General features: G+C 36.3%; 1 protein-coding gene across 6 annotated transcripts in view; it reads right to left on the bottom strand.

Moving 5' to 3' along the window:
- The window catches only part of LOC138698619 (zinc finger protein 665-like), a 38308-nt gene extending 13740 nt beyond the window's left edge, over positions 1-24568 (bottom strand). The window contains exons 1-5 of one of the 6 annotated variants that reach the window (XM_069824680.1): positions 23934-24057; positions 22219-22319; positions 20519-20653; positions 5167-5268; positions 153-281 (exon numbers count right to left, since the gene is read on the bottom strand). In XM_069824680.1, the coding sequence (XP_069680781.1) occupies positions 153-281; positions 5167-5268; positions 20519-20653; positions 22219-22317 (465 nt within the window). In that variant the 5' untranslated portion in view covers positions 22318-22319; positions 23934-24057. Of the gene's footprint in view, positions 1-152; positions 282-5166; positions 5269-7039; positions 7798-8929; positions 13816-15125; positions 15222-20518; positions 20654-22218; positions 22320-23933 lie in introns of those variants that run through there. The other 5 variants (XM_069824679.1, XM_069824683.1, XM_069824684.1 and 2 more) reach the window with 5 other exon arrangements.
- Between the last annotated feature and the right edge of the window lie 1582 nt (positions 24569-26150).

Below are 26150 nucleotides of genomic sequence, written 5' to 3'. Positions count from 1 at the left end.
AGACCGAGCCAAACCCTCGGACATAATGTGGCTGGAAAGATTAGATCAATGGGAAAAACACAGGACCAAGCCTGTGACCATCCGGCTTGTAGTGCAGCCAACTGCAAAACTAACAAATACCCAAGATAAGACACATAACAAATAACACTCACCTTGAATTCACACTTCACTAAATCGGCAATTGAACCTGCTGATAGCTCATGTTTCACTTCCGAGGAGACATCATAGCTGGAGTCCACGTATTCAAACTTTATCTCAGCTACATTCAACATATTTCCTTCCTGGAAAAGGTTATCACACAATGTACTCATCACAACCTGAAACTGTAGCCATAAACTGGAAAAATAGGAGAGATATGCATATAAAGTAATGGGGACTATGACTTAGAAACCAGAAAGAAATGACGAAGTCAATGTCAATAGCGTAACATAGTACCGATATTGGAGTACAATTCATGCAATTCCAAAAAAAGAAAAGATACTGGGGATTTAAGGAACTCGTAATGATTGTGTCTAATCTGAACACTCGAATTAAAGCAATCAAATACAGTAGGTTTATACTTTCTTTAATACCGTACTGTATTTTTTTCTTTTTGGATTTTCATGTGTGCCGTTTGTTTTCCAGCACTCTGTATTCCCTGTATTCATTTTCTCTTTCTCCTTATTTCCTTGACTAGTTTATTTTATTTTCTATTTTCTTTCATAGATGGCGTTCCTTTATACGCCATTTTCTGTCGAACTTACTTCTTGATATCTGGAGCGAGTTTATTAGTTTAGCGATTCGGCTTTTGGTTGGTGGGCCTTGCTTTCTTTTTTGTCATTGGTTTATTTCATTCAAATATTTTTCTGTTATGTCGCGGTTGCCCGTTGACCAGGAGCGAGGTTGAGCGAGCAAGTTGGGAGCAGTCAGCTATGGAGACGGGAACGAGTTAGTCGCCAGCAGTGAGTGATGGGTGCTCGAACTAGGAAGTTGTGATGCAGTCTGTGGGAAAGTCGATTACAGCTCCGTGTTTGCGTGTTCCCGGGTATAATGGCCTGGAGTTGTAACTTCGATATGGGCAGACGGGGTCTGGTCCAGGGAATTGGAGTTGGTTCGACTACTGCCTGACAGCAAGGGTTTCTGAGGCTCATCCGGAAACTGGCCTGCTAGTGGCCACATCTTGGACTCAGGAATTTGTGAGGTTTTTGTATTTATTAATATCGTTTTGAAAATTTAATTCTCTTTCCTTTCTGACATTTATCTTTCTAGAGAATTCCACTGGCATTCGCTAGTTTTTGCTTATAGCTACCTTATTGTGATTCTATTGGTTTACGTTTGTATTGAGTTTCATTCTGTCTCTGTTGATAGCAGAATTGAGGGTACTTATACTTTATATGAAATTTTGTGGAAGACTGTTATTTTAATTTGTTACTTGTAATGGCGGATGTCAGTGAAGTTGGTATTGCATTGGCAAGTCAGTTTCCGGGATGCTAGAAGTATGTTAGTTAATTGATTCTTCCGTTTTTGGTTATATTAGCCAGTTTATTAATTTAGTTTGAGCGCTCCATTTCTCTACTTTTTATTTATCAATATTCAAGAGATCTTTGTATTTTTATTATATTTATATGAGGCGCATATAAGTAAGTTTCCCTATTTAAAAAAAAAAAGAACACACACTTTCACAAAAACATTTATTGGCAACAGGTACAGCAATGTTTCAGCTATTTTTCAACATAGCCACCATCAGAATTGAGACACTTGTCGTATTGTGGGATCAACTTTTGTATCCCTCTGTCATAGAACTCTGACGCCTGTGAATGGAACCAGCGTGTGACAGACGTCTTCAGCTCTTCGTCGTTGCCAAAAGGCTCACCGGAGGACAGGAATTTCTTGAGGTGCAAGAATACGTGAAATTCGCTGGGATGAAGATCAGACTGTAAGGTGGATGATCAAACAACTCCCAGCCAAATTCTATCAAAACAGCTGCTGTGCGCCGAGCTGTATGTGGACGAGCATTGTCATGGAGGAGCACAACACCTGCAGTAAGCATTCCACGCCTCTTGTTTTGAATGGCACGTCGCAATTTTCGCAGTGTTTCACAGTAACGGTCAGCGTTCACTGTTTCACCTCTTGGAAGGAAGTCAATGAGCAGAATGCCCTTCCTGTCTCAGAACACCGTGCACATCACTTTCCGTACCGACAGCATCTGTTTGAATTTCGTCCTGACCGCAGATCCACTATGCCGCCAATGCATTGACTGCTGCTTGGTTTCCGGGGTGAAGTGCGAAATCCAAGTCTCATCGCCCATTACGATCCTGTCGAGGAACTCGTCGCCGTCATCGTGATACCGTTGCAGAAATATCAGTGCTGCTCTTAAACGTTGAATTTTGTGTTCGGGTGTCAGGTTTCTCGGCACCCACCTGGCACACACTTTTTTGAACAGCAGGTGCTTAGTGACAATCTCATGCAACAAGGATCGCGATATCTGCGGAAAATGGCTGCTCAGCTCCGTAATCGTGAAGCGACGCGACGGTTCTCCATGATGCACTGCCGCACCAGCTCAACACGATCATCATTGATGAGGGACGGTCGCCCACTGCGCTCTTCATCATGGACACTTTGACAACCTTCGGAAAACTGCCTACACCAGCGACGCACCATCTGCTTACTCATGATATTCGGCCCATAGACCTGACAGAGCTGCCGATGAATTTCAATTGGCGCAATGCTTTGTGCATTAAAGAACTTTATCAACGACCGAACCTTGGAGGCGGCGGGAGAAGGAATAAGAGCTTCCATTTTGGACCACTGCTGCCATGCTACTGGCACCAGGCGGGACCTGTCCGGCTGGCATATAAATATCTACAAAGAAGATATGTTTGTATAAAACTCCAGCAATTACTGTAAACATTATTAAACTCACAGCCAATCATAATATGCTAAAGTAAGAAACTACGTAAAGATAAATTTTTTTAGTCCTATAGAATTATCTGTTATGATTACCATTGGTTATTAATGAAGAAAAAAATTCGCTCTGGAAATCGAACCCACATCTCCAATTCTACGCACTGGGCGCTCTAGCCACTGAGCTACGCCGAGACTCAATCCTCCACACCACCAGATCGAATTCATAAGAGATAATTCTGTTGGACTAAAAAATTAATCTTTACGTAGATCATTCGTCCAACAGTGCGTCATAGATCTGTTACGCATGCCAATTGACACGACTAATTACATTTACTTTCAAGAGGAAAAAATCGGGAAACTTACTTTCTGGATGCGCCTCGTAGATATATACACACTTACATCTATTGTTGTTTCTTGATATAGTCTATATTTGTTATTACCTGGTTTTTGTCAATAAATTTTGTCAGGTAAATATTTAATTCTTAAGTGTTAATTTCATTATCCTCTCACCCAATGAGATGATCAACCTGACCGAAATGGTTTACGGTGGGGGGAGCCAGGAGGGCCCCGTGCCATATGTATTTATGTTTACGCTTGCAAACTGAATTGTCGGCCTGAGTGACGCAGTCGGTGTGCTTAAATGCGGCAGGTTCATGTCAATAGATTTACTGGCATGTAAATGAACTCCAGCAGGACAAAATTCCGGCACACTGGTGATGCTGATATAACCTCGGCAGTTGTGAGCGTCGTTAAATAAAAAATAATTTACAATTTTTACAAACTGAATTAATCTGCTTTATGTTCAACATTGAAAGCTACATACAGATTGTGGGATCTATGGACTACAATAAATGAAATGAAAAATACATAACCCATATAGGACTCATTCATTACTATTGTGTGGGAAAAATCAAGGAACAATAAAATAGAGAATAGCGCGATATGTACAGCAGAAAAAACGACGGGGCACGAAGTTCATCCTACACTTTCGTTTCCACGGTACCACAAATAATGTCGGAGTGAACCTTTCTTACTCAAAAGTTACAATGTCTCTCTCTTGTACCTCGAACTTAAACATTTCACGTGAAATAGTACATTATGCAACGAGCCTATAATGCTAGTAATTAAGACGCGAGTATGTTTGTTTATGAAACGAGCGCAAGCGAGTTTCATAATTTTCATACGAGCATCTTAATTACCATTATAGGCAAGTTTCATACCACTCTTTATGCTCGATCATATTTCTAACTTGAAATTATTCATGAGTATTCATGTTTTGGTTATCTAAGTGGGGAGCGGAACTGACCTGAATTGTGAGATGTGCACAGACGCGAAAATATTGATTTTTTCCGAGGCACGAATGTGATTGACCTTGATATAATCTAGAGAATAACATGAAGATTATTCTTGATATAACCTGGAAAATGATTTAGAATTGAAAAACGAGATGACAAATTTAATTTACTTGAATATTATTTACAATTAACGCTAATTATTATAGTAACAGAATATAACCTTCTGCGACAGTATTGGATTTCCAGCCTCCGTGACTTTTCGCTAATTGTCTTTCGATTGCATATCCGAGAATAATCGATACTTGCGGTTTCATAATGGTACAATGGTGATTTCTCATTGGCTGAACAACTGAATTATAACGAATAGGTGTACTTTAATGAGGTGCATTAAAGGGCTACTATCAGGTGTATAATTACTACATTTCAGCATGGTCGAGCATAAAAACTATATCTGTATAAATATAAATGACAAAATCAGCAGAGAAAAGGAAAATGCTGAAATTTCTTCATCTTATTATTTTTTTGTTCACTTTAGGGTGCGATCTGTTGGCATTTTTTGTGATTAAAGATCAATACACGACTTTTTGGTTCTCGCTCTTCAACCAAATGAAAGACAAAGTTTACAACCAGAAAACTGTAAAAGTCAATTTAGAGGTTTATCACTATTTATTCCCAAGGTATTCATATAATTATGAGGACGTGAGAAGTAACAACATGGTCTCATAATCCAGATATTCAGCACTCAGATCTATCACCTACTAAGTTAATAAGTATAAATTAAGAAGAATGTGTGACGTAAAACATCTGACGTAATGGCAAATAATAGATGATGTAGGTTTGACGTACTCTCTTCAATATAATGTCTACGAGAATTTCATTTACTGGATAATAATTCATGCATGTTGTTAGATTTTGTTGTTACGCATTCAAATACATACTTCTGACATAAATAACTACCGGTAATGGCAAATAACTTCAGACTCACCTCTGTTAATGGCCATCTCTGGTCTGTATCATCACTCGTTTCTAACGGTTCCTGCTTGATCACGTCCATGACAATTGTAAGCAGAGTGAAGAATATAAATATCTACAAAGAAGATATGTTTGTATAAAACTCCAGCAGTTACTGTAAACATTATTAAACTCACAGCCAATCATAATATGCTAAAGTAAGAAACTACGTAAAGATAAATTTTTTTAGTCCTATAGAATTATCTGTTATGATTACCATTGGTTATTAATGAAGAAAAAAATTCGCTCTGGAAATCGAACCCACATCTCCAATTCTACGCACTGGGCGCTCTAGCCACTGAGCTACGCCGAGACTCAATCCTCCACACCACCAGATCGAATTCATAAGAGATAATTCTGTTGGACTAAAAAATTAATCTTTACGTAGATCATTCGTCCAACAGTGCATATATACTGTGGAGTCCCGGCCATCAAGTCACTCAAATGACTGCGCTCCTTGTGTATTGACTGTTGACTCAATATTATTATGTCAATATACAGGATGTTTCAAAAATACGGGGCATAATTTCTGGTATGTATTTCCCACATGTAGACAATCAAAATAGTTCATTACAACATGTCTCCGGAAATGCTTCATTTCCGAGTTATGGCCTTCACAACATTGAAATTCACCAGAACGTTTTTCTTTCCGCAGGTCGTTGTCATTACAGAAGATGTTCAAAATGTCCACCTCCTGCTTGAATACGATGTCTCATTGACCTGCGAACACGATCCCAAACTCCAGGAGTATTGCGTATGTCCTCAGAACCTGCCACAATTCTATTCCAAAGGGATTCCAAATCAGGCACCGGAGACGAATAAACCAATGATTTTAAATGGGCTCTCCTGGTACAAACGACGAGCCAGCGCAGCATTGCCGTCCACCTTACCGTACATGAAGTGTATCTCTGTCAGCTCTTGATTTGAATACATGTCGCACAGTCTAACGCCTACACAACACTGAATGTAACCTTCGCCTCGGAATGAACTGTCAGAGTGCCCTCTTAATGTCTCCTTTGACGGCAACGACCTGCGGAAAGAAAAACGTTCCGATGAATTTCAATGTTGTAAGGCCATAACTCGGAAATAAAGCATTTCCGGACACATGTTGTAATGAACTATTTTGATTGTCTACATGTGGGAAATACATACCTGAAATTATGCCCCGTATTTTTTAAACATTCTGCATATATGTCGAACATGGAGTAAGGTCAATAACCGAAAATACCAAAGGAGAAAGACTCGATCCGGTGCTGTGGATTGAGCCTCGGCGCAGCTTAGTGGTTAGGGCCTCCAGTGCGTAAAACTGGGGACCCGGGTTCGATCCCCGGCGTTGGAGCGAATTTTTTTTGTCCATTAATAAAGTAAGAAAGATTAACTGCATACAGCAAGAATAGGAAAGTTGTTTAAAATAAGGAAAGTGAAAAGAGTCTGATAATTAGGTAAGGTATACTTAAGGTTCCGACTCATTTTCCAAATCTCTGTTTCACAAATCATTGTGTCTACTGTACGTACTAAGGAAACAGAATTGTAAACAAATAGACTATTACTCATAGCCAGAAAAGATGATAATGATGATGACTGTTTTTACAGTAATAATAATAATAATAATAATAATAATAATAATAATAATAATAATAATAATAATAATAATAATTCATAATTATGCATATTGCAATACACACAGGCACAGGCCTTTTTTTCTTTTTTTACAATTCTCCATAAAAGCTACACTGATGCTGCACGTTCTCCTAGCCCAGGAAGCATTTGGGCGATCGATCGGGAAAAGTGGATTCTTTACTAGATGTCACTTACACCTATTCCTCCAGAACTGTAATCTCTCTTACCTTTTTTTTCAACTCTCTTTGATCTTATATTCCTTTCTCTCTTTTTTCTTGTTTCTTTTCTGTGTGATGTCTTGTGATCAGAAGGTACTATTACATAGAACTTTTCGATAAATTTTTGACTTCAGGTAGACCTGAACCAGAAATCCTTGGATCTACAGTTTGAAATGTTGCTAGGGAGCTATCGTAAGATATGCTTGTAAGACTTCAAAAGATATTGGCAGGGCTATGTATTTTGACGTCGGCTGAAGAAGTGCTGAGAAAATGACTTAAGTACCTTGCGCTAGTTTCTCCTAACCAAAGGATGTTCAGAAGAAAAGACAAGGAACTTATGATTGCTGTGGCGGAGATGCAATGCTAGTAATTCGTCTTGGACCTCCAGACAACGTGAATGTGGAAATAGTAGATTGTGTAAATAATAACCACAGAAACACCATTTCATAGCGCTTTAGTAAAACTTGTGGCTTTGACTTGCATTTCCAAGTTTTGTGCCGAACATTTCGTCTCTAAGTTTTCTTCCGAAAAAATACGGTAACGGTATTACTCTTCATAAGTAATGTAGGCTAAATGCTGAACATCAAGTATGCCGTGATAGTCTCTGTTTTGCCTCTCTAAAATCTATGCTCATTGTTGAGTATTAAAATGACTCGATCTTTCATCATTAATGACATTTCCACAAACACAGGTCTTCCTTAAAGCCTTCAGGAAATCTATCGACATTGTGAGGAGGAAAACTTTACTTTTCACTGATGTTCACTGGACTAGGCTTGTTTTCTTATAATTATATCGTCCCTAAATCCATTTTATTTATAAACTTGTTTTTTTTTTTTTCACAAATATTTACGGTAATCTATGATTACTGAATCAACAGGTTTAGAAACGACTTGCGGTAAATGGATATAACGTTCCATAAACATCCTATATGGTGTAATTTTGTCATTGTTTTTAAATTACGGTTTAACGACGCTCGCAACGGCAGACCTTAAATCAACGTCGCCGGTATGCCGGAATTTTGTTCCGCAGTTCTTTTACAAGCCAGTAAATCTATTGACATGAGCCTCGAACCCGTAACCTCGAGCACAGAAGGCCAGCGCTATACCGACCGCGCTACCCAGGTCGACTTTTAATGCACTGTAGAGGTGTACCAGTAACTTGCTTACAGATTAATTAAATATAATAACATTACAATCACTTTTTATTATTATTGCAGTAGGTTTAATTTCCTGCAGAATAGATGCTTTTGTTCTTCTGTCAAGCCATATTACTTTTAGCATCCTCCTCCATGACCACTTATAAAAAGCATCAATTGTTCTCCTGTCTGCAATTTTTAGTGTCCAACTTTCTCACCCATACAATAATATTGGAAAGATCATCGCCTGGATTAGCTTCATTTTGGTTCTGATTGATATTTCTGAATCATTTACATAAATTTACTACATTTCTTCATTGCTACTTTCCCTAGAATTATTCATCTTTTTTATTTCTTCCGTGCAACTGCTTACTTTTGATATTCTTACGCCCACAAAATTAATTTTATCCGCCACTTTCAAATCTTCAGCATTATCTTTATCAATTTATCCTGTTCAGTAGCCATGAACGAAGTCTTCTGGATGTTTAGCTTGAGTCCTGCTTTGTTGCCCTTTCTTATTTCCTGCAACGAATGTGGTATCATCAGCGTATATATAAATTAATTAATTGGCAGGAAATTAAACCTAGTTGCTCTCTGGGCGCTATAGTCATAAAGTTCAAGCTGTCATATTTCGGACACATAGTGAGAATTATCAGTGATTGAGAAGTCTAACAACTCACTAAAACTGTTGGGAGTAGAACAATGAAACCCTTACAATTTATTTCTAACATTCTTATAAGTAATCTGATGGAAGGGTTTTCAAAAAAAGCAATATCTTATAATTCTATGAATTTTTTTTCTCATATATGTAAATTTTTTACCTCACTTTTTGCTAGATTTTTTCAAGAAATCTGCTTTAAAAACCATTATTTTTAAAGTCCCCCGTGTCAATTTATCCTACAATACCAACTAAATACACACAGAAAATTTGAAATAAATCTAACCACTAGACTGAAGGATGCATAGAACAGAGAAAAATTCTCTCCGGTACCGTGACTCAAACCCGGATTTTCAGCTCTACGTGCTCACACTGTATCCACTAAGCCACACCGGAATAAATGAATCTCCATTGTAAAAATTATGGGACCATGAATGACACGTGAGCAAAAAATTAATAAGAACCAGGAATTGTTACAAAGTAACGTAGCTAGAGATCTGAAAGCAGAGGAGAAATGATGAGATAAGACAGGGTTTGGTGACGTGTGACTTAAGCATGTGAAATGAACCAAACAGAATAAGATATGAAGATGTGTTGGAAAGAGAGAGTGAAGAAAGAATTATGCTGAAACTGATCAGGAAGAGACTGACTGAGAAGAAAGTGTCTACTGAAGGATGCACTGGAAGGAATGATGAACGGGAGAAGAGATCAGAGCAGAAGAAGATATCAGATGATAACTACATAAAGATATATAGATCATATGTGGAGACAGAGGAGAAGGCAGAAAATAGGAAAGATTGGAAATGCTGGGTTTGTAGTGAAAGAGCTGCCATTTGGCAGAACATTATGAATTTATGTATGTACGTATGTAGCTATGTATAGCATGATATCAAAAACAAATAAAATTTTAATTCGAAGTGAAACACTTTAAATATATATTCAATCATTTGATTTTAGTCGAATATAATTACAGTTCATAATGGAATGTTCATGTCCATAAAAACATTTTCTTCATGGGTCATTCCATGTCAATTCAGCCAAAAATCTTTCAAAATATCAGCTACCATGTCAGATCATCTTCAAATTCTGTTAACATGTTTGCTTAATTCAGTTATGAACATTTATTTACGTGCTGTACCATTTCTTTGTTATAGCTCCATGAAATTATAAAAGTGCATGTCAGAAGCAGAATGTATAAAGAAACTCCTTAATAAACATTTGAAAAATGTCTGTAGAAATTGAATATTAACTGCACATAGAGACATGATTCTTGCGTTGAAACGTTTGTTGGTTATGAAGATTTAGAAATTATTATTCATGTAAAGTTATAAATATTAGTGTTTTTTATATATGAGGCGTTCATTCCAATACCTACTAATAAATCCATTTTTTTTTTAAATTGAGTTTTCATTCTATCTAAATTCAGTATGAAGTATTGCATGCCCTAATGCAATAAACATGTTCCAAAACCTGCTAAAATATCAGTTTTAATTTACAATACACTTCCAGTTCCAATAACCACTTTGCTTCGAGAGATCTTGAATGCACGTTTTATTTCAATAAATACATTATACTGACATCAAAAAACTCATATTGTGAAAATCTCCAAAACAAAATAAAGTAAGAATAAAGGCTCCAGCCTTCATCCTTCACTTGTTAAGTCTACTTTTGTTTCACTTTGTACTCATTGATATGACATGAAATTCAGGAGGCTGTAGCTTACAAATGCAACCAAATAATCTGAAATTTTGCCAGAGTTCTATACTAGTACACAAAAATCTCATGACTAAATATCATATCGGTGACATGCCCAGGTTGAACTGACACAGCATGGGCCGCTGATAATTTATAAGTTCCAGATACCGTACATAATACTGCTCATGTTCGTCTCGTCAAAACTGCCGTTCATCACATAACACATAGTTAAACCATTTAAGTTTGCTGTATTTTGAGTCTGAAATGTGTTATAAAATGGAGTGGAGGGTTGATTTTAGATACATGAGGGCCTCTGAAGAGAGAAATAACAATACAATTATTGATAAATACAAAGTCAATGGAAATGAATATGAACAGGAACACAACCTATTATTCCGACTGGATACTATCAGTTTCAATAGTATAAATCGTTACAGCACAGGTCTAGAAAATGAGTGAATAGTACTACGTATTTAAGGTTCGAGTCTCCGACAATCTAATTTTTTAAATTACAAATTTTCCCATCATGTATCTCGAGATTTATGTGGCGATGTTTCTTACATTATATGTCCGAACTCTAAGAAACCCCTTCTCTCCCAATCAGTGCTCCTGTCTGCAAATAAAACGGTCTGTCTAGACATTATTCCTGAATATGACAGACCTGCAACAGCTCGGTCAATAAATCACTGCTCTGGTTCAAATACGTTATTGTGCACGAGAGTAGCCTATGATTGGAGTCCCGTGGACTGCATGCTGTGCAGGATGAGAGCAAGTGGTTTGTGGTCGAGGTACTAGTCCCTACTACTACAGGCTTTTTTATTTGTATTACCTTATTTATTTTATATACGTCCGGTTTTTTACGAAGTGAAATAACTATAATTTTTAAATAACTTTAAAGGGAAAAATTGCTCCGCGATCCGGTTTCGAACCCGGGACTTTTGGTTAAGTGCGCCAACGGTCTACCAATTAGTCACACAGTAGAATGTGCACTCAATGTTGGGTTCTTTGTAGTCTATCAAACCACTTAAGGTACGTGGATATAAAGGAAAGAATTGGCCCGGAGTTCGGTACAGTTACTGGATAGCTCAGTGGTAGAGCGTTAGCGCGCTTAGTCAAAGGTCCTGGGTTCAATACCCGGTCCCAGAACAATTTTTTCGTTTAAAACTATTTAAGTTATTTACAGGAAGCCAGATTTGCACAATTATTATTTTTGTTTATTCCGAACAAGTCTCGCCTATTAACAGAGCACAGCCGATGGGCAATAATATTTTTTACAACACAGATATAACGAAATTTATTAAGAAAGATCGGTCAATGTTACTTATGTCCCGCTCACTATAGAGACATAGGCCAATTTTACACATATTTAGTATAACTTGTTGCTTCTTTGACAGGTTAGGTTTGGTTAGTTTAGGTTTTTGTTATAGCCTACCTTGCATATACGATTATATCGCAACATTGGCAGTGATAAAAGTGAAATATTCGTTCAGTGGGCGTTGGATACTCTACATTCACCGAAACATCATTAAACATTTAAAATAAACTAATTAAAATGTAAAATAAAAATAATTTAAGTGCACAAGAAAACGAGCTCATAATCTGGCATGGAAAACAGGCGCACATACACTTCGTAAGGTTCATTATATTGTAGACGATTTTCAATAAATAAATATCAAAGCAATGTCTCCAACTGCAGCTAGTCGAAACGTGTGAACTGCACGGCAGAACTCTGTATTGCTAACGACCAAGAGTCGGCCCATTCCTTTTGATGCGAAGTGAACAAGGAAAATTTTTTATTTTTTTCAGAACTACACTAGAATTTAGAGAAATCACTTGATGAGTTCCTCCTGTATGGATAAGATTATCATATTTCTATTGAATTTCAAACAAAATTAAAATTACCATAAATATCGCACGTACTACTCGACATGGTGACGTAAATGAATTTTGAGAGTGCTTGAAGTGGAATACGTCTCACCACAGACATCGCATTTGAATGGCTTGTCCCCGGTATGATTGCGAATATGCCTTTTCATAGATGCGGACTGAGTGAAACTTTTTCCACAAACATCGCATTTGAAAGGCTTCTCCCCTGTGTGATATCGTACATGCCTCTTCAGAGACGAAGCCTCGGAGAAATCTTTACCACAAGTAATGCATTTGAATGCCTTTTCTCCTGTGTGGTGACGTTTATGTCGTTTAAGAGTATCAGGTACGAAAAAGCTCATTTCACAAACATCACACTTATGCAACTTCTCACCCGTGTGATTGTGTTTATGCCTTTTGAGGGACGCAGATTGTGAAAACCTCATATCACACACATCGCATCTAAATGGTTTTTCGCCTCTGTGTATGCGTGTGTGTCTTTTCAGGGAGGTCGAAATTGAGAAACACTTGCCACAGACTTCACATTTATAAGGTTTCTCGCCGGTGTGATGTCTTTGATGTATTTTCAGATTTCCAGACACTGAAAAACATCTTCCGCAACTATTGCATTTGAATGGTTTTTCGCCGGTATGTTGCCTTTCATGAATTGTGAGACTTTTCAAAGCTGGATAGCGCTTACCACAAATATCGCATTTAAATGGTTTTTCGCCTGAATGGGTAAGCATATGTCTTTTTAGAGAAGATGACTGTGTAAAAATTTTAGTACAGAGATTACATTTGAATGGTTTTTCCCCTGTATGCAAACGTATGTGGTTCACAAGATGTCCCGATTCTTTGAAACAATTGCCACAAACGTCGCATTTGAATGGCTTCTCGCCCGTATGTTTACGTATATGCCTTTGGAGTGCAGGTAGATGAGGGAAAGACGTACTACAGAAATCACATTTGAATGGTTTCTGAACTGCCTGCTGCCCTACATTGTGACTAAGGTTTCCCAGCTGTGAAAATGAATTCTGACAAAAATCACATCCGAATTCCTTACCCCCATTCAGTTCCTTTTCATCGGTTTTTACATTTCCAGATTCTGAGGAACATTTACCACAGGCATCGCATTTAAATGGCATTTTGGCTGTATGAGTGCGAATATGACGACTCAGACTTCCGGGGGTAGATAAAGATTTGCCACAAGTATTGCATTTGAATGAATTATCCTTCTTGTATACCCTAGATGTTATGGCCGAGGTGTTATTTTTTGAAAACATACTGTTAACAATCAACATGTTGCAATCATTTTCACTGACAATTTGCTCTGCACACATGTTTTCAGGGTTTAGAACAATATTTTCGCGGTCTTCAAACACCGTATCATGAGACTCACTCAAGACATCGGTGTGATTGGCATCTGCAATACTGAAATGAAAAGATTTCGTAAATAACAATAATCAATTATATTAAATTTGCAACTTTATCATAATAGATATAATTTTAATCAAAAGATAAAAATAGATTGATCTTTGAACGGCAATGGTTTATTATTATTGTTATTATAGAGCCCGGATGTTTAGGCATTTGTAACAGTTAAGATAGGCAGGCAAAAAAGGCAATAAAACGTAAACAAAAATAGCACAATAATCATTGGAAAAAGCATTTGACATTTTAAAATGTCATAATATATTTTAGCAATAAATTTAAATTATATCAACATAAGTCACATATTTACTTCGTAGGTGACACATGTTGACTTATAAAATACTTTTTTTTTCCTGATTAACTGTCTTTTCACAAATCTTGCATAACAAAACTGTTCCATAGGTTGAAAACACATGGGCACCAAATTCACTAACGTAAGCATGAAGTTTACTTTTCAATGGTTTACTGAATTTGGGCATTCTAGCTAACAGATCTTATACCTTCTGTCACCCGACAATAACTGACTGTTCCTCAGTCAAATTTCTTTCTCCTACAATAATAAACACGTGTAGCACAAAATTGTAACAGTAATATTTGAAAATACGAAAGTAAACAATTGGAAATGCTACATGACAACATCTATGAGAACGAGCTTAATATTTAAAATTATAAAGCTGATTGTTGGTGTCGTGAAGACATGACGATATTATATTTGTAACTGTGGATTGTCGATTATTATTCATATTACACCAACAGTACTAAAGCACGATTATTAGCAGATTAAGAACCGAAATAAATTACTTTTATTTACTATTGTTAGTAAAGTTAGTCATTGTTTCAAATCTTTAAATTTCATACACATTACATTACAATTAATTAGAAAATTGCAAATAAACAAGAAATATTGCTTTGAAAAGGCAAAATAAAAATTGGCCCTATCACTTTGATTTATTCAAAATCATATTTATATCTATGCAAATAATGATTTACTTCCACCCAGTAAAAAAGGCATTTTGCCAAACATCCAGGCTCTAGTTATTATGATCTGCTGATAAAAACAACACTTATGAACTACAGAGTGATCATTTTATCACCTCACTGCTGCCACTACAAGCCACTGCGGCCAGCTTTAGAATTAACTCGAACTACAATGATGGGCAAATACGAACGAGCTAGTCTTATCTGAAAGTCCGGTTCTAAAGATAACAACGCCTTGGTGTCTGCTGATGCAAGTACCGGTAATCTGTTACATATGCTTATGCTAGGGTGAAACCGTAAAATGATCTCTCTGTATAAGAGAGTAGACTCACACACTAAACACACCTCTGAGTTAAGTCTTCATCATTATCTGTCTTTTCTTCCAAATTCATCTCATCCTTGATCACGTTGACATGACACGATTGTTCCTGCAGAATAAGAATCAATATAGCCCTGACAGAGTACCTGCACAATGATTGCAAATTCCTGATATGAGAACTACATCAAATTTGAACGAAATATTGAAAGCTACAATAGTCCCGTCGCTCTAATTTCCGGCAGCCAATCGCAGGTCAGCTACATTTAAACGTGTGCGTCTTGTGATTCGCTGATGAAGACGTTATTCATTTCTTAAGGCTCGATAAATACTTAATATAATCGCCCGCCATTTTGGCTCTTTCGATGGCGTTCGCAGAAAGCACACGAAGACGTTATTTGCCGCTCAATTATTTGCTGAATTACAGTGCGTTTGATTTATTATCATAGGAGCTACGACATGATAATGTTTAACGGTGTGGCAAATAGATTCCTCGTATGGTAGCTCGGCAACGAAAGAACAAAAATGGCGAACGATACTGTCTATTTAGACTTTATAGAGCCTTCACTTCCTAAGACGTAAGAAAAGCGGAGGAGTCACGCCGGGAATAACAGCGTCGCGACTATAGTATGATTCTCAACTCGTGAATATGTATGTTAAAGCTATCATTTTTATTGATAAGAATTTCGTCCACATTAATACATATGTTGTTGTTTTCTAATGCCAGGCGTTTGACAATAAAGTCATTTGACCTCTTGCACTCCAATATTTTTCAAAGATATTATCATGACCAGCCACTGAAGCACAGATTTTGAGGTGTTCCGAATCCATTTCTTGGTTTGAGTTGCACAATGGGCAGTTAGGGGACTGATATATTCCAATTCTATGCAGATGTTTGGCCAAACAATCATGGCCTGTTGCCAATTTAAATGCAGCTACAGACGATTTTCGTGGTAAATCGGGAATTAACTGTGGATTATGATGCAGAGTTCCATTTTTTCCCTTGAGATTGTGTTAACAAATTTTGTTTGTTGAAGTCGAAGTATGTGACCATTCCTATGAATGGCGTGGCTCAGTCGGTTAAGGCACTTGCCCATCAGTCTGCAGTTGCGCTCGGGCGCGGGTTCGATCCCCGCTTGAGCTGATTACCTGGTTGGTTTTTTTCCGAGGTTTTCCCCAACCGTAAGGTGAATGCTAGGTAATCTATGGCGAATCCTCGTTCTCATCGCGCCAAATACCATCTCGCTATCACCAATCTCATCGACGCTAAATAACCTAGTAGTTGATACAGAATCGTTAAATAACCAACTAAAAAAAAACTGGTGCTTGAATTCAAGCAATCGCTCTAACGTTGACAACAGATCTGGTACTAAAAGACAAATAACGTAATGTACAGAAGTAATTACTGTTTATATTTCAGAGTTATATTTTTCATTTTTTAGATTTTAGTTTTATAGTTACTTTAACTTCGATTGCCTGTCTGGAGCGGTACATTATTTCGGACACATTAGATTGCCTCCAACTATTGGCCATCCCACTTCTTCAATGCCATCTAGTCCACCATTACAATTAGCAATCTTGTGAAACATTATCTGCATATTTTGTAGTGGAAATGGGAAAAATCCAACTTTTGCATTTTAAATAGCTAGATTCTTAGTTATTTTATGATCGAGGAAACCACTAGGACCATGATCACATTCCACAGTTCCCAGATTTGAACCTGGGAACTCTTGAATGCAAGTCCAATGTTTCACCACTCAGCCATCTTGCTGAGTAGATTAATAATGGGTAGTTTCCTAGAAAAGGTAACACAGATTAAATCCAAACTGAGCATTCCTAACACGAGAGAAAATTTACTTATAAGAGAAAATCCATTGGAATTATTGCAACCTACCTTCAGTTTGGAATTAACAGAGGAAATAAGTAAATCAGACACACCAAAAGAAATACAAAAACTTCTAGCACTGGAAACGATCAATACTAGATACCCTACAGAAGAATAGCTACACATATATACCGATGGATCCACCACAGAAAACCTTACTGGAGCTGGAGTTACATGTACACATTTTTCCTTTTATCATTCTGTTGGCAGAGAGACAACAAATTATGATGGTGAAATAGAGGCTATACACATTGCTCTCCGACAATTATTAAATCTTCCCTTGAATAAATATAACAAGACAGTAATTCTTTCAGATTCTAAAGCTGCAATTCAGGGAATATGTTCAAATGCTACAAAGAAGTCAACAAAAATAAGAGAATGCTACAAAATGTTAACACAACTCCAAAAAGTTAATAAGATTGTCCGTCTCCAATGGATTCCAGCACACTGTGGAGTCATGGGGAATGAAACCGCAGACACACTTGCCAAGAAAGGCACAACAATAAAACAAAAATCTAAATTTAATTTCTCATATTCCTCAATAAAACGCTTGATCACTACAAAATTTTCTCATTCATACCTACAAGAAATAGAATCAAATGCTAAAGACAAAAAATGGATTACACTACTTTCCAACCAAGATATAGTCCCCCAGAGACCAAGGAAAACAGCAGTTGCAGCCTTCAGACTATTGACAAATCATGACTGTCTAGCAAGTCATCTCTACAGAATAGGTATCTCAGCTTCACCCATATGTGTCCTGTGTAACGATCCAGCAGAAATGAATGAAGGCCACTTGAAGACCTGTGAAGCATTAAGATCAGAAGAAACTACAGTTCAAAAGTATTGGAAAGCACGACTGCTAATGGCTTCATTGCCAAATGCAAGGCACTAGACAACAACAACAACATTGCAAAGATCATGAACTACTGAGATTTATTAACTGGGAGCACATAGGTTGTTCAATATTTATCATTTCGTGTTTACACATCTTGTTAACCAATCCAAAATGTATTTCTGTGACTATAAAAAGGACTAGCTCTGCTCACTGTAAAGTTTAAAAGTCATATTGAGTTCAGATAAGTTTATGAATAATAATATCAGATAATTACTTTTTTTTATTTTCAGTCAATCACTTATCAGGTTAAGATGGCAGAAGTAGATTCTGTTACATCAATTACCACGGCGAATAGACAGAGAATTTCTTTCACATCCATTTTACTACAGTCTTCCAACATATTGAACTTGTAATGAATAAGCCTTAGCCTTCAGTTTTACATAATAATAATTTTTCAAACTATTTAATTTTACAACTCTGGCACATTGCCTTCCATTTTAATATCACTCAATAAAATAATTGTATTCCAATGGATACCATCCCATTGTGGAATCCTGGGAAACGAGAATGCGGGTGCTTTAGCAAAGAAGGGCAGCACTGCTACTTACAGACCTGTTACTAAATCTACGTATTACTCTGTGAAGAGATTTATTAAATCTACATACTTAGACTTGAACAAACAAAATTTGATAACACAATCTCAAGGGAAAAAATGGAACTCTTTGCATCAAAATCCACAGTTAATTCCTGATTTACCACGAAAATCGTCTGTAGCTGCATTTAGATTGGCAACAGGCCATGATTGTTTGGCCAAACACCTGCATAGAATTGGAATATATCAGTCCCCTAACTGCCCATTGTGCAACTCAAACCAAGAAATGGATTCGGAACACCTCAAAATCTGTGCTTCAGTGGCTGGCCATGATAATATCTTTGAAAAACAATGGAGTGCAAGAGGTCAAATGACTTTATTGTCAAACGCCTGGCATTAGAAAACAACAACAACAATATACTGTATAAATTATAACTACATTTACTGGAAGATTTTCTATCTGAATGTTATTTTCATACCATGTACGCCATTTAACCACTTTAAGAAAATTAAGCAAGGTTAAACTTTTTACTCGTGTTTTATCTTTATATTTTTCACCTACGTTCAAATGTACTTGTTTGTTAGTAAACTATCACCTGAAGATGACTTGAAAACTAAGTCGAAAATATTCGTGATGTATATTAATATTTGTAACTTTATGTAATAGAATCTACTTCTGCCATCTTAACATGGTAAGTGATTGACTGAAAATAAAAAACTAATTATCTGATATTATCACTGTAAAGTATTTAAAACATCTTGAAGAAGAAAGAAAGAGATTAATAACATATACAGACGTGGACAAATTATTAACAAAACTGACGATTTTTATGATAATTCTGTTTACAAAATTTGACTTTTCAATTTCGACTACCGTACAGTTGACAATTTTGCATATTTCTATCATTACAGCAGACAGAAATATACAAAAATGTCAACTGTAGTTTAAATTGAAGAGTTAAATTTTGTAAAAATATATAATAAAAATCTTCAATTTTGCTAATAATTTGTAAATTAGCAAAAATGTCAACTACAGTCTGAATTGAAGAGTCAAATTTTGTAAAAATATATAATAAAAATCTTCAATTTTGCTAATAATTTGTAAATTAGCAAAAATGTCAACTACAGTCTAAATTGAAGAGTCAAATTTCGTAAAAATATATAATAAAAATCTTCAATTTTGCTAATAATTTGTAAATTAGCAAAAATGTCAACTACAGTCTGAATTGAAGAGTCAAATTTTGTAAAAATATATAATAAAAATCTTCAGTTTTGCTAATAATTTGTAAATTAGCAAAAATGTCAACTACAGTCTAAATTGAAGAGTCAAATTTTGTAAAAATATATAATAAAAATCTTCAATTTTGCTAATAATTTGTAAATTAGCAAAAATGTCAACTACAGTCTAAATTGAAGAGTCAAATTTTTGTAAAAATATATAATAAAAATCTTCAATTTTGCTAATAATTTGTAAATTAGCAAAAATGTCAATTACAGTCTAAATTGAAGAGTCAAATTTTGTAAAAATATATATATATAATAAAAATCTTCAATTTTGCTAATAATTTGTAAATTAGCAAAAATGTCAACTACAGTTTAAATTGAAGAGTCAAATTTTGTAAAATATATAATAAAAATCTTCAGTTTTGCTAATAATTTGTAAATTAGCAAAAATGTCAACTACAGTCTAAATTGAAGAGTTAAATTTTGTAAAATATATAATAAAAATCTTCAGTTTTGCTAATAATTTGTAAATACGCGAAAATATCAAATGTAGTCCTAATTGAAGAGTTAAATTTTCTAAAAATATACAATATAAATCTTCAATTTTGCTAATAATTTGGAAATACGCAAAAATGTCAACTGTAGTCTAAATTGAAGAATCATATTTTGTAAAAATATATTAAAAAATCTTTAATTTTGCTAATAATTTGTCCACGCCTGTAGATGGGAGCAGAGTAAGAGGAACATAAGAAACTAGACAAACATTAGGAAATTGGTGAGCAAATAGTAAGTACAGCAGAAGGAGTGCGAGTTCGAACCTCAACAGCTGAATAATGGCACAGTATAATAAACCATCTCCACTTCACTCACCTCAGCTTCACACTTCCTTACAGGAAGCATAATTGACTCTGGAGGCTCTAGTTTGACCTCTGATATTAAATCATAGCTGGGGTCCAAATACTCCACTTTTATTCCAGTCACAGGCGGGTTCAGTACAGTCCCTTCCTGCAAAATGTACGGTTGTAATATACGATATCCATAATTTGTTCATGATAGTTATCATTCAGCATGTTTTGCTATTAGATCTATGCAAAAGATAGTAAATATCAATAACTTAAAAATAGTATACTTTGCATACTTTCACTCGGTAATGAGTTTTGGAATAATATTCTGGGGAAATTCTACAGATAGTAACAGTATATTTCTATTGCAAAAAAGAGTAATTAGAATAATGGTAGGTGCCAAATCTAGGGAATCGTGTAGGACTATTTTCAAAAAACTACAAATAATGCCCATGGCTTGTCAGTATATCTCTTCCTCGTATGTAATCGTGAAAACTTTGTAACTAATTCAACAGTTCATAGCATAAATACAAGTCAAAAAAATTACTTTCATACTCCATCGGCAAGTCTATCGTGCTATCAAAAAGGAGTGCGTTATATGGCAGTAAATTTTTTTAATAGCCTCCATATCGATATAAAAAATGAAACTCAAAAAATAAAATTATTTAGGGCCAAATTAAAGAAGTACCTAATTTCTCACGCCTTCTATTCTGTAGGTGAATTCACGACATTCAATAACACTTCATGAAATTGATACTAAAACTTTGTGTTGTGCTAGTAGACTATATTGTAAATTCCGTCTGTATATATTTCATCTAGACTGTGACTATAAATTAAGATTTTATAATAGTATTAAGTTTTTTGACTTGTTCCATATTCTAGCTGTAAGCATGTATGAATGCCATGGAATGTTAATAAATACAATACAATACAATACAATACAATCCGTTCATTTCTTGTATTAGTGCATACACTCAGATGACAACGAAGAAGACAATAGTAATAACAACAATAATAAATGATATAGCAGAATGTATTATTGAGAGGACAAGTAAACAACTGTTTCTGAGGCATAGACAATAATTAACAATTTACGAACTGATATATTGCACACTCTAAATACTTGAGAATACCTGGTAGGCCTAAATGTTATTATTGTTATTTTATCGATCTGTATGTGAGTATTGCCAAGCTTGTATTAAATTTTTACAGTTACTCATCTATTGGGTATTCATCTGTTTCGTGTCCTTTCTGAAAGCACACTACTGAATATTATCACAGTCTAGTATATACAGTCACGAAGCTTGAGTTTTGAGGGTGCTAGGAACAATAGACTGTGCAGGGACTATTTCGCATTGTTTGTAATGAGGCGATAGTAGTGATCCTAGTGGTTAGCAACTATCTATGGATGCATATTTATTACGTATTGAGCTTCGTGACTGTATATACTAGACTGTGATATTATTTTGTTTTAAATATATTCCAACTCTCCCATGGATTATAATAAACTCTTCCAAGTATGTTATGTATAAACGCGATTTCCAATGGGCTGTGCATTTTATTGGAGAGGCATATGGCATCAGCATTTTCAGGCAAATGAAATCGAATTTCCATTCCACAGAATACTTTCATTGTTTGTATCGAATTTCAACGTTACACGTCAAAATTAAGAATATGCAAGAATGTTTGGTGTTTACTCTCAATACTGATAGTTGTCTTTCAGTTTACCTCAAGTGACACAGACTTCTTCTCTCCAATATCTGTGTGATCACTTGTGTATGTGCCAAGAGGGTCAACATTGGGTTCCATCTTAATGACGTCCATCATAACTGAAAGATTAAAACCAAAGACATATTTATTACTGTAACGTTACTAGTTGTTCATAAATGTCTGCATACAGTGGGAGCAAAAGTTTGTCATACAATTTACTGAATTTTAAAAACTTATTTGCAACTAAATAATACAGAGTGTTCCAGCAATAGGTAGGCCTACCGATTAATTCTTTGGCCGCTTAGCGGCATGGTGCTTAAGCGACCGCCAGCAACCGGGCCTTAAACTCACGGTGCTTCACCGAATTAAAACTTACATGGACACTTACTAACCGTAACAGCTTGTTACGAATCCCTATAATAAGCCTCGGAATAGGACTGATTCTCTGGCACGACCACAGCAAAGGAATATAATATTAAAATGGATTTGAGGGAGGTGGGATATGATGATAGAGACTGGATTAATCTTGCACAGGATAGGGACCGATGGCGGGCTTATGTGAGGACGGCAATGAACCTTCGGGTTCCTTGAAAGCCATTTGTAAGTAAGTAATACGTTGTATTTAACATTAATTATTATCAATCTTCTTAATGTATCCAGCTGTTTGCTGACAACATAAAGTCCACTATAGTCCACTGTAGTCTATTCAGTTGTTGTTTTTCACGAGAAATGAGGGTATTTTGATCGGTGTTCATTATAGATGTCTGTTGCTAGTAGCCAGAGCTGGGGTGTAGTCAATATATACTGCAGGGCTGTGTCTTCTGCAACCGGTATTGATAAGTTTAATTTACTTCTTTTGTGGTTTATGGATGGACAGTATAGAAGAATGTGTTCCAGATCTTCATCATGATTATTACACCACAGACAAGTAGGATTATCAGAAATGTGAAATCTGTGTAGGTACAATTGAGTGACAATGTGACCTGTTCTGGCTCTTGTTAAAATGTTTGAACATGTCTGGGCAAGTTTTTGGGGAAAATTTTAGAACACGGACTGCACCTACCAAATTATGTCTTAAAATACTAAAAAGAGCAGATTTGTTTGCGTTCGTCGAATGCGCATCATTATATTTACGAAAAGGCACTTTTTAGTGCCAATAATCTATTTTGTGTGCACAAGGTTGGAATTTTGAAGTAAGATGGAACGGGTGCAGTCCGTGTTCTGGTAAAAGGTAAAGGTAAAGGTATCCCCGTAACATGCCATGAAGGCACTTGGGGGGCATGGAGGTAGAGCCCCATGCTTTCCATGACCTCGGCACTAGAATGAGGTGGTGTGGTCGGCACCACGCTCTGACCGCCTTTTACCCCCGGGAAAGACCCGGTACTCAATTTTATAGGAGGCTGAGTGAACCTCGGGGCCGTTCTGAAAGTTTGGCAACGAGAAAAAATCCTGTATCCAAAATATTTCAATCATTTTTGAGACGGTAACATATGGTGAAAATGGAAGTTTCGAAAAAATTGTCCAAAAGCAGTCATCAATCTCCATAATTACCGATTTATATAAACATTTGTGTGATATTTTATAATAATTATTACTTCAATATAGTCTTAATTGTGTAAAACATTAGGTCTATGTTACTATTGCGATTATACCTAAGAGACAAACCATTTCCGCAGGAAGAATATAAATGATAAAACTAGAACATGTAGAATAATATAAAAAGTTCTCTATACCTGTATCCAGACGTGAAATGGTAAACGTTTCATCAGCACAGCTTCGAAAGTGTTATAATGTGGGCTTTAATAAAAAGTATATTCACAGTGTGCATAATGCAAAAGAAACAGGAAGGCCGTGATATCATGCATTGTTTACTCGATTCTGAATGCTAAACGAATCTGTAATATCTCATTCATCTTAGTACAAAATTTAATGCAACTGGAACACCGTAATCTGCCGTCTTAGCTCTGTTGATACCATAGTTTCTTCCCATTTAAGTATTCCGTGATTCGAATCCCGCGGCAGGTTCTGAAAGCACAGAATAGCGATAGGAGAACTTATCCCCACTCTCGCCGCTATTTATCTTCCTTCGCAGGACTTGGTATAGAAAATAATACGTCCTTTGTCTTGTTGTGGGTGACCCTGTGCCGTGGTGACGACATGAACAGGGAGACCCTCAATGTATACTGCATACGATTGTACCAAAGGAAGGAAGACCGCGAAATCATTTATTAACCATCGCAATGTTAAAAGACGCGTTATATAATCTTTAAGTTTGGGAGCAATAGTTTTCTAGCGCAAGAAAATCATACAGGCTAGAGGTGCGTTTCCACTTAGCGGAATCGAAACGAAAAGTCTTCTGCCACTCACATCTAGTGGAATCGAACAGAACAGTAGCCTACTTTTGTGCTTTGTCATATAAAAGAGCATAATTCTACACAAGATTTATCTATTTATCTTCGTTCATATTGCATTGTGATTTTTGTATACGTACTATTTCAGCAATGAGTGGCCGGTTAGCTCAGTTGTTAGAGCAGCTGGCTACGGACGGGAAGGTCCGGGGTTCGATCCCGAGTGGTGATGGGATTTTTCTCGTTGCCAAACTTTCAGAACGGCCCCGAGGTTTACTCAGCCTCCTATAAAATTGAGTACCGGGTCTTTCCCGGGGGTAAAAGGCGGTCAGAGCGTGGTGCCGACCATATCACCTAATTCTAGTGCCGAGGTCATGGAAAGCATGAGGCTCTACCTCCATGTCCCCCCCCCCCTTCAAGTGCCTTCATGTCGTGAGACGGGAATACTTTTACCTTTCACTATTTCAGCAATAACTTTCAATAGTAAACAAATTAAGCCGGCAAGAATGAATGCAGTTTATTTGTTTTTTCACGAGGGCTTCACGAGAACTTAAGATCATACCCGAAACTAAAAATTCTATTCCGGCAGTGGAATTAATATTCTAGCTCATGAATTCTGTTCTGTTCGATTCGATTCGACGCGCCACTTTCTGCTATCTTCCATTTAAATACAATGTGGAGAGAAATTCTATTCGATTCGATTCCGCTAAGTGGGAGCGGGCCTTAACAAGAAATTCTGCGAAAAGAGTTACATGCCTAAAAGTGAAGTTTCAACATACCATTACCCATTTACAATACCTGACATGAAAATATTCAGATCCTATATGAAAATAAATCATGGTTTGTGCATGCTGTTATTAAATCTCGTTACGTATTTTATTCCCACAAAATATTATTGACAGATGTGTAACCATTAAAACCAACGCCAATTGAAAACTATCAATAAGACGCTCAACATCTGGAAGAATTATATGGATATATTGTAGAACCTACCGAAAAACTAGCATACGCTTGCGGAAATACAGAAAAAACAAAACATAAGAAATATTTACAGCAAAAGAAACTAATAAGCGGTGTTGTTTACGAACTCATGGCAAAGGTGTGGTTCTTTATAAAGAGTGTCCCTTTTGCAAACAGATGGTTGAAAACACAAAAAGGGCACTGCAGTGAGAAAAACTTTGGCCCATGTCCTGGGCTATTGTCCACGTGGTGAACTTCTGCGCAATACAAGACACCATGACATAAGAAGTAAAATTGCAGCCACTCTGTCTGATAAGAACTGCATTGCCTTGCTACTGATGGGAGCATGCAAAGAGCCGATATAATTGCTATTGACAAGATGAGTAGAAGAGGCTTCATCATAGACCTGACAGTGAGATTTAAAATTAGCTGTGGACCAGTCAGAAGCTGCTAATTTGGAGAAAAAACAATTATATGAACCGACGATACCATACTTGCAACAAAAATATAACATAGGCAATTTGTCCGTCGTTGGGTTGATGATTGGAAGGCGTGACACCATTCCAGGACAGTTTTAAATTTCAGTAAGAATTTCTCTATTTTTTTTTAACCTTGGGGATATGATGAAGTGAATTTTTATGG

This window comes from Periplaneta americana, chromosome 4, assembly GCF_040183065.1.
Source record: "Periplaneta americana isolate PAMFEO1 chromosome 4, P.americana_PAMFEO1_priV1, whole genome shotgun sequence".
NCBI lineage: Eukaryota > Metazoa > Arthropoda > Insecta > Blattodea > Blattidae > Periplaneta > Periplaneta americana.
This window is presented reverse-complemented; position numbering and strand designations above follow the sequence as displayed.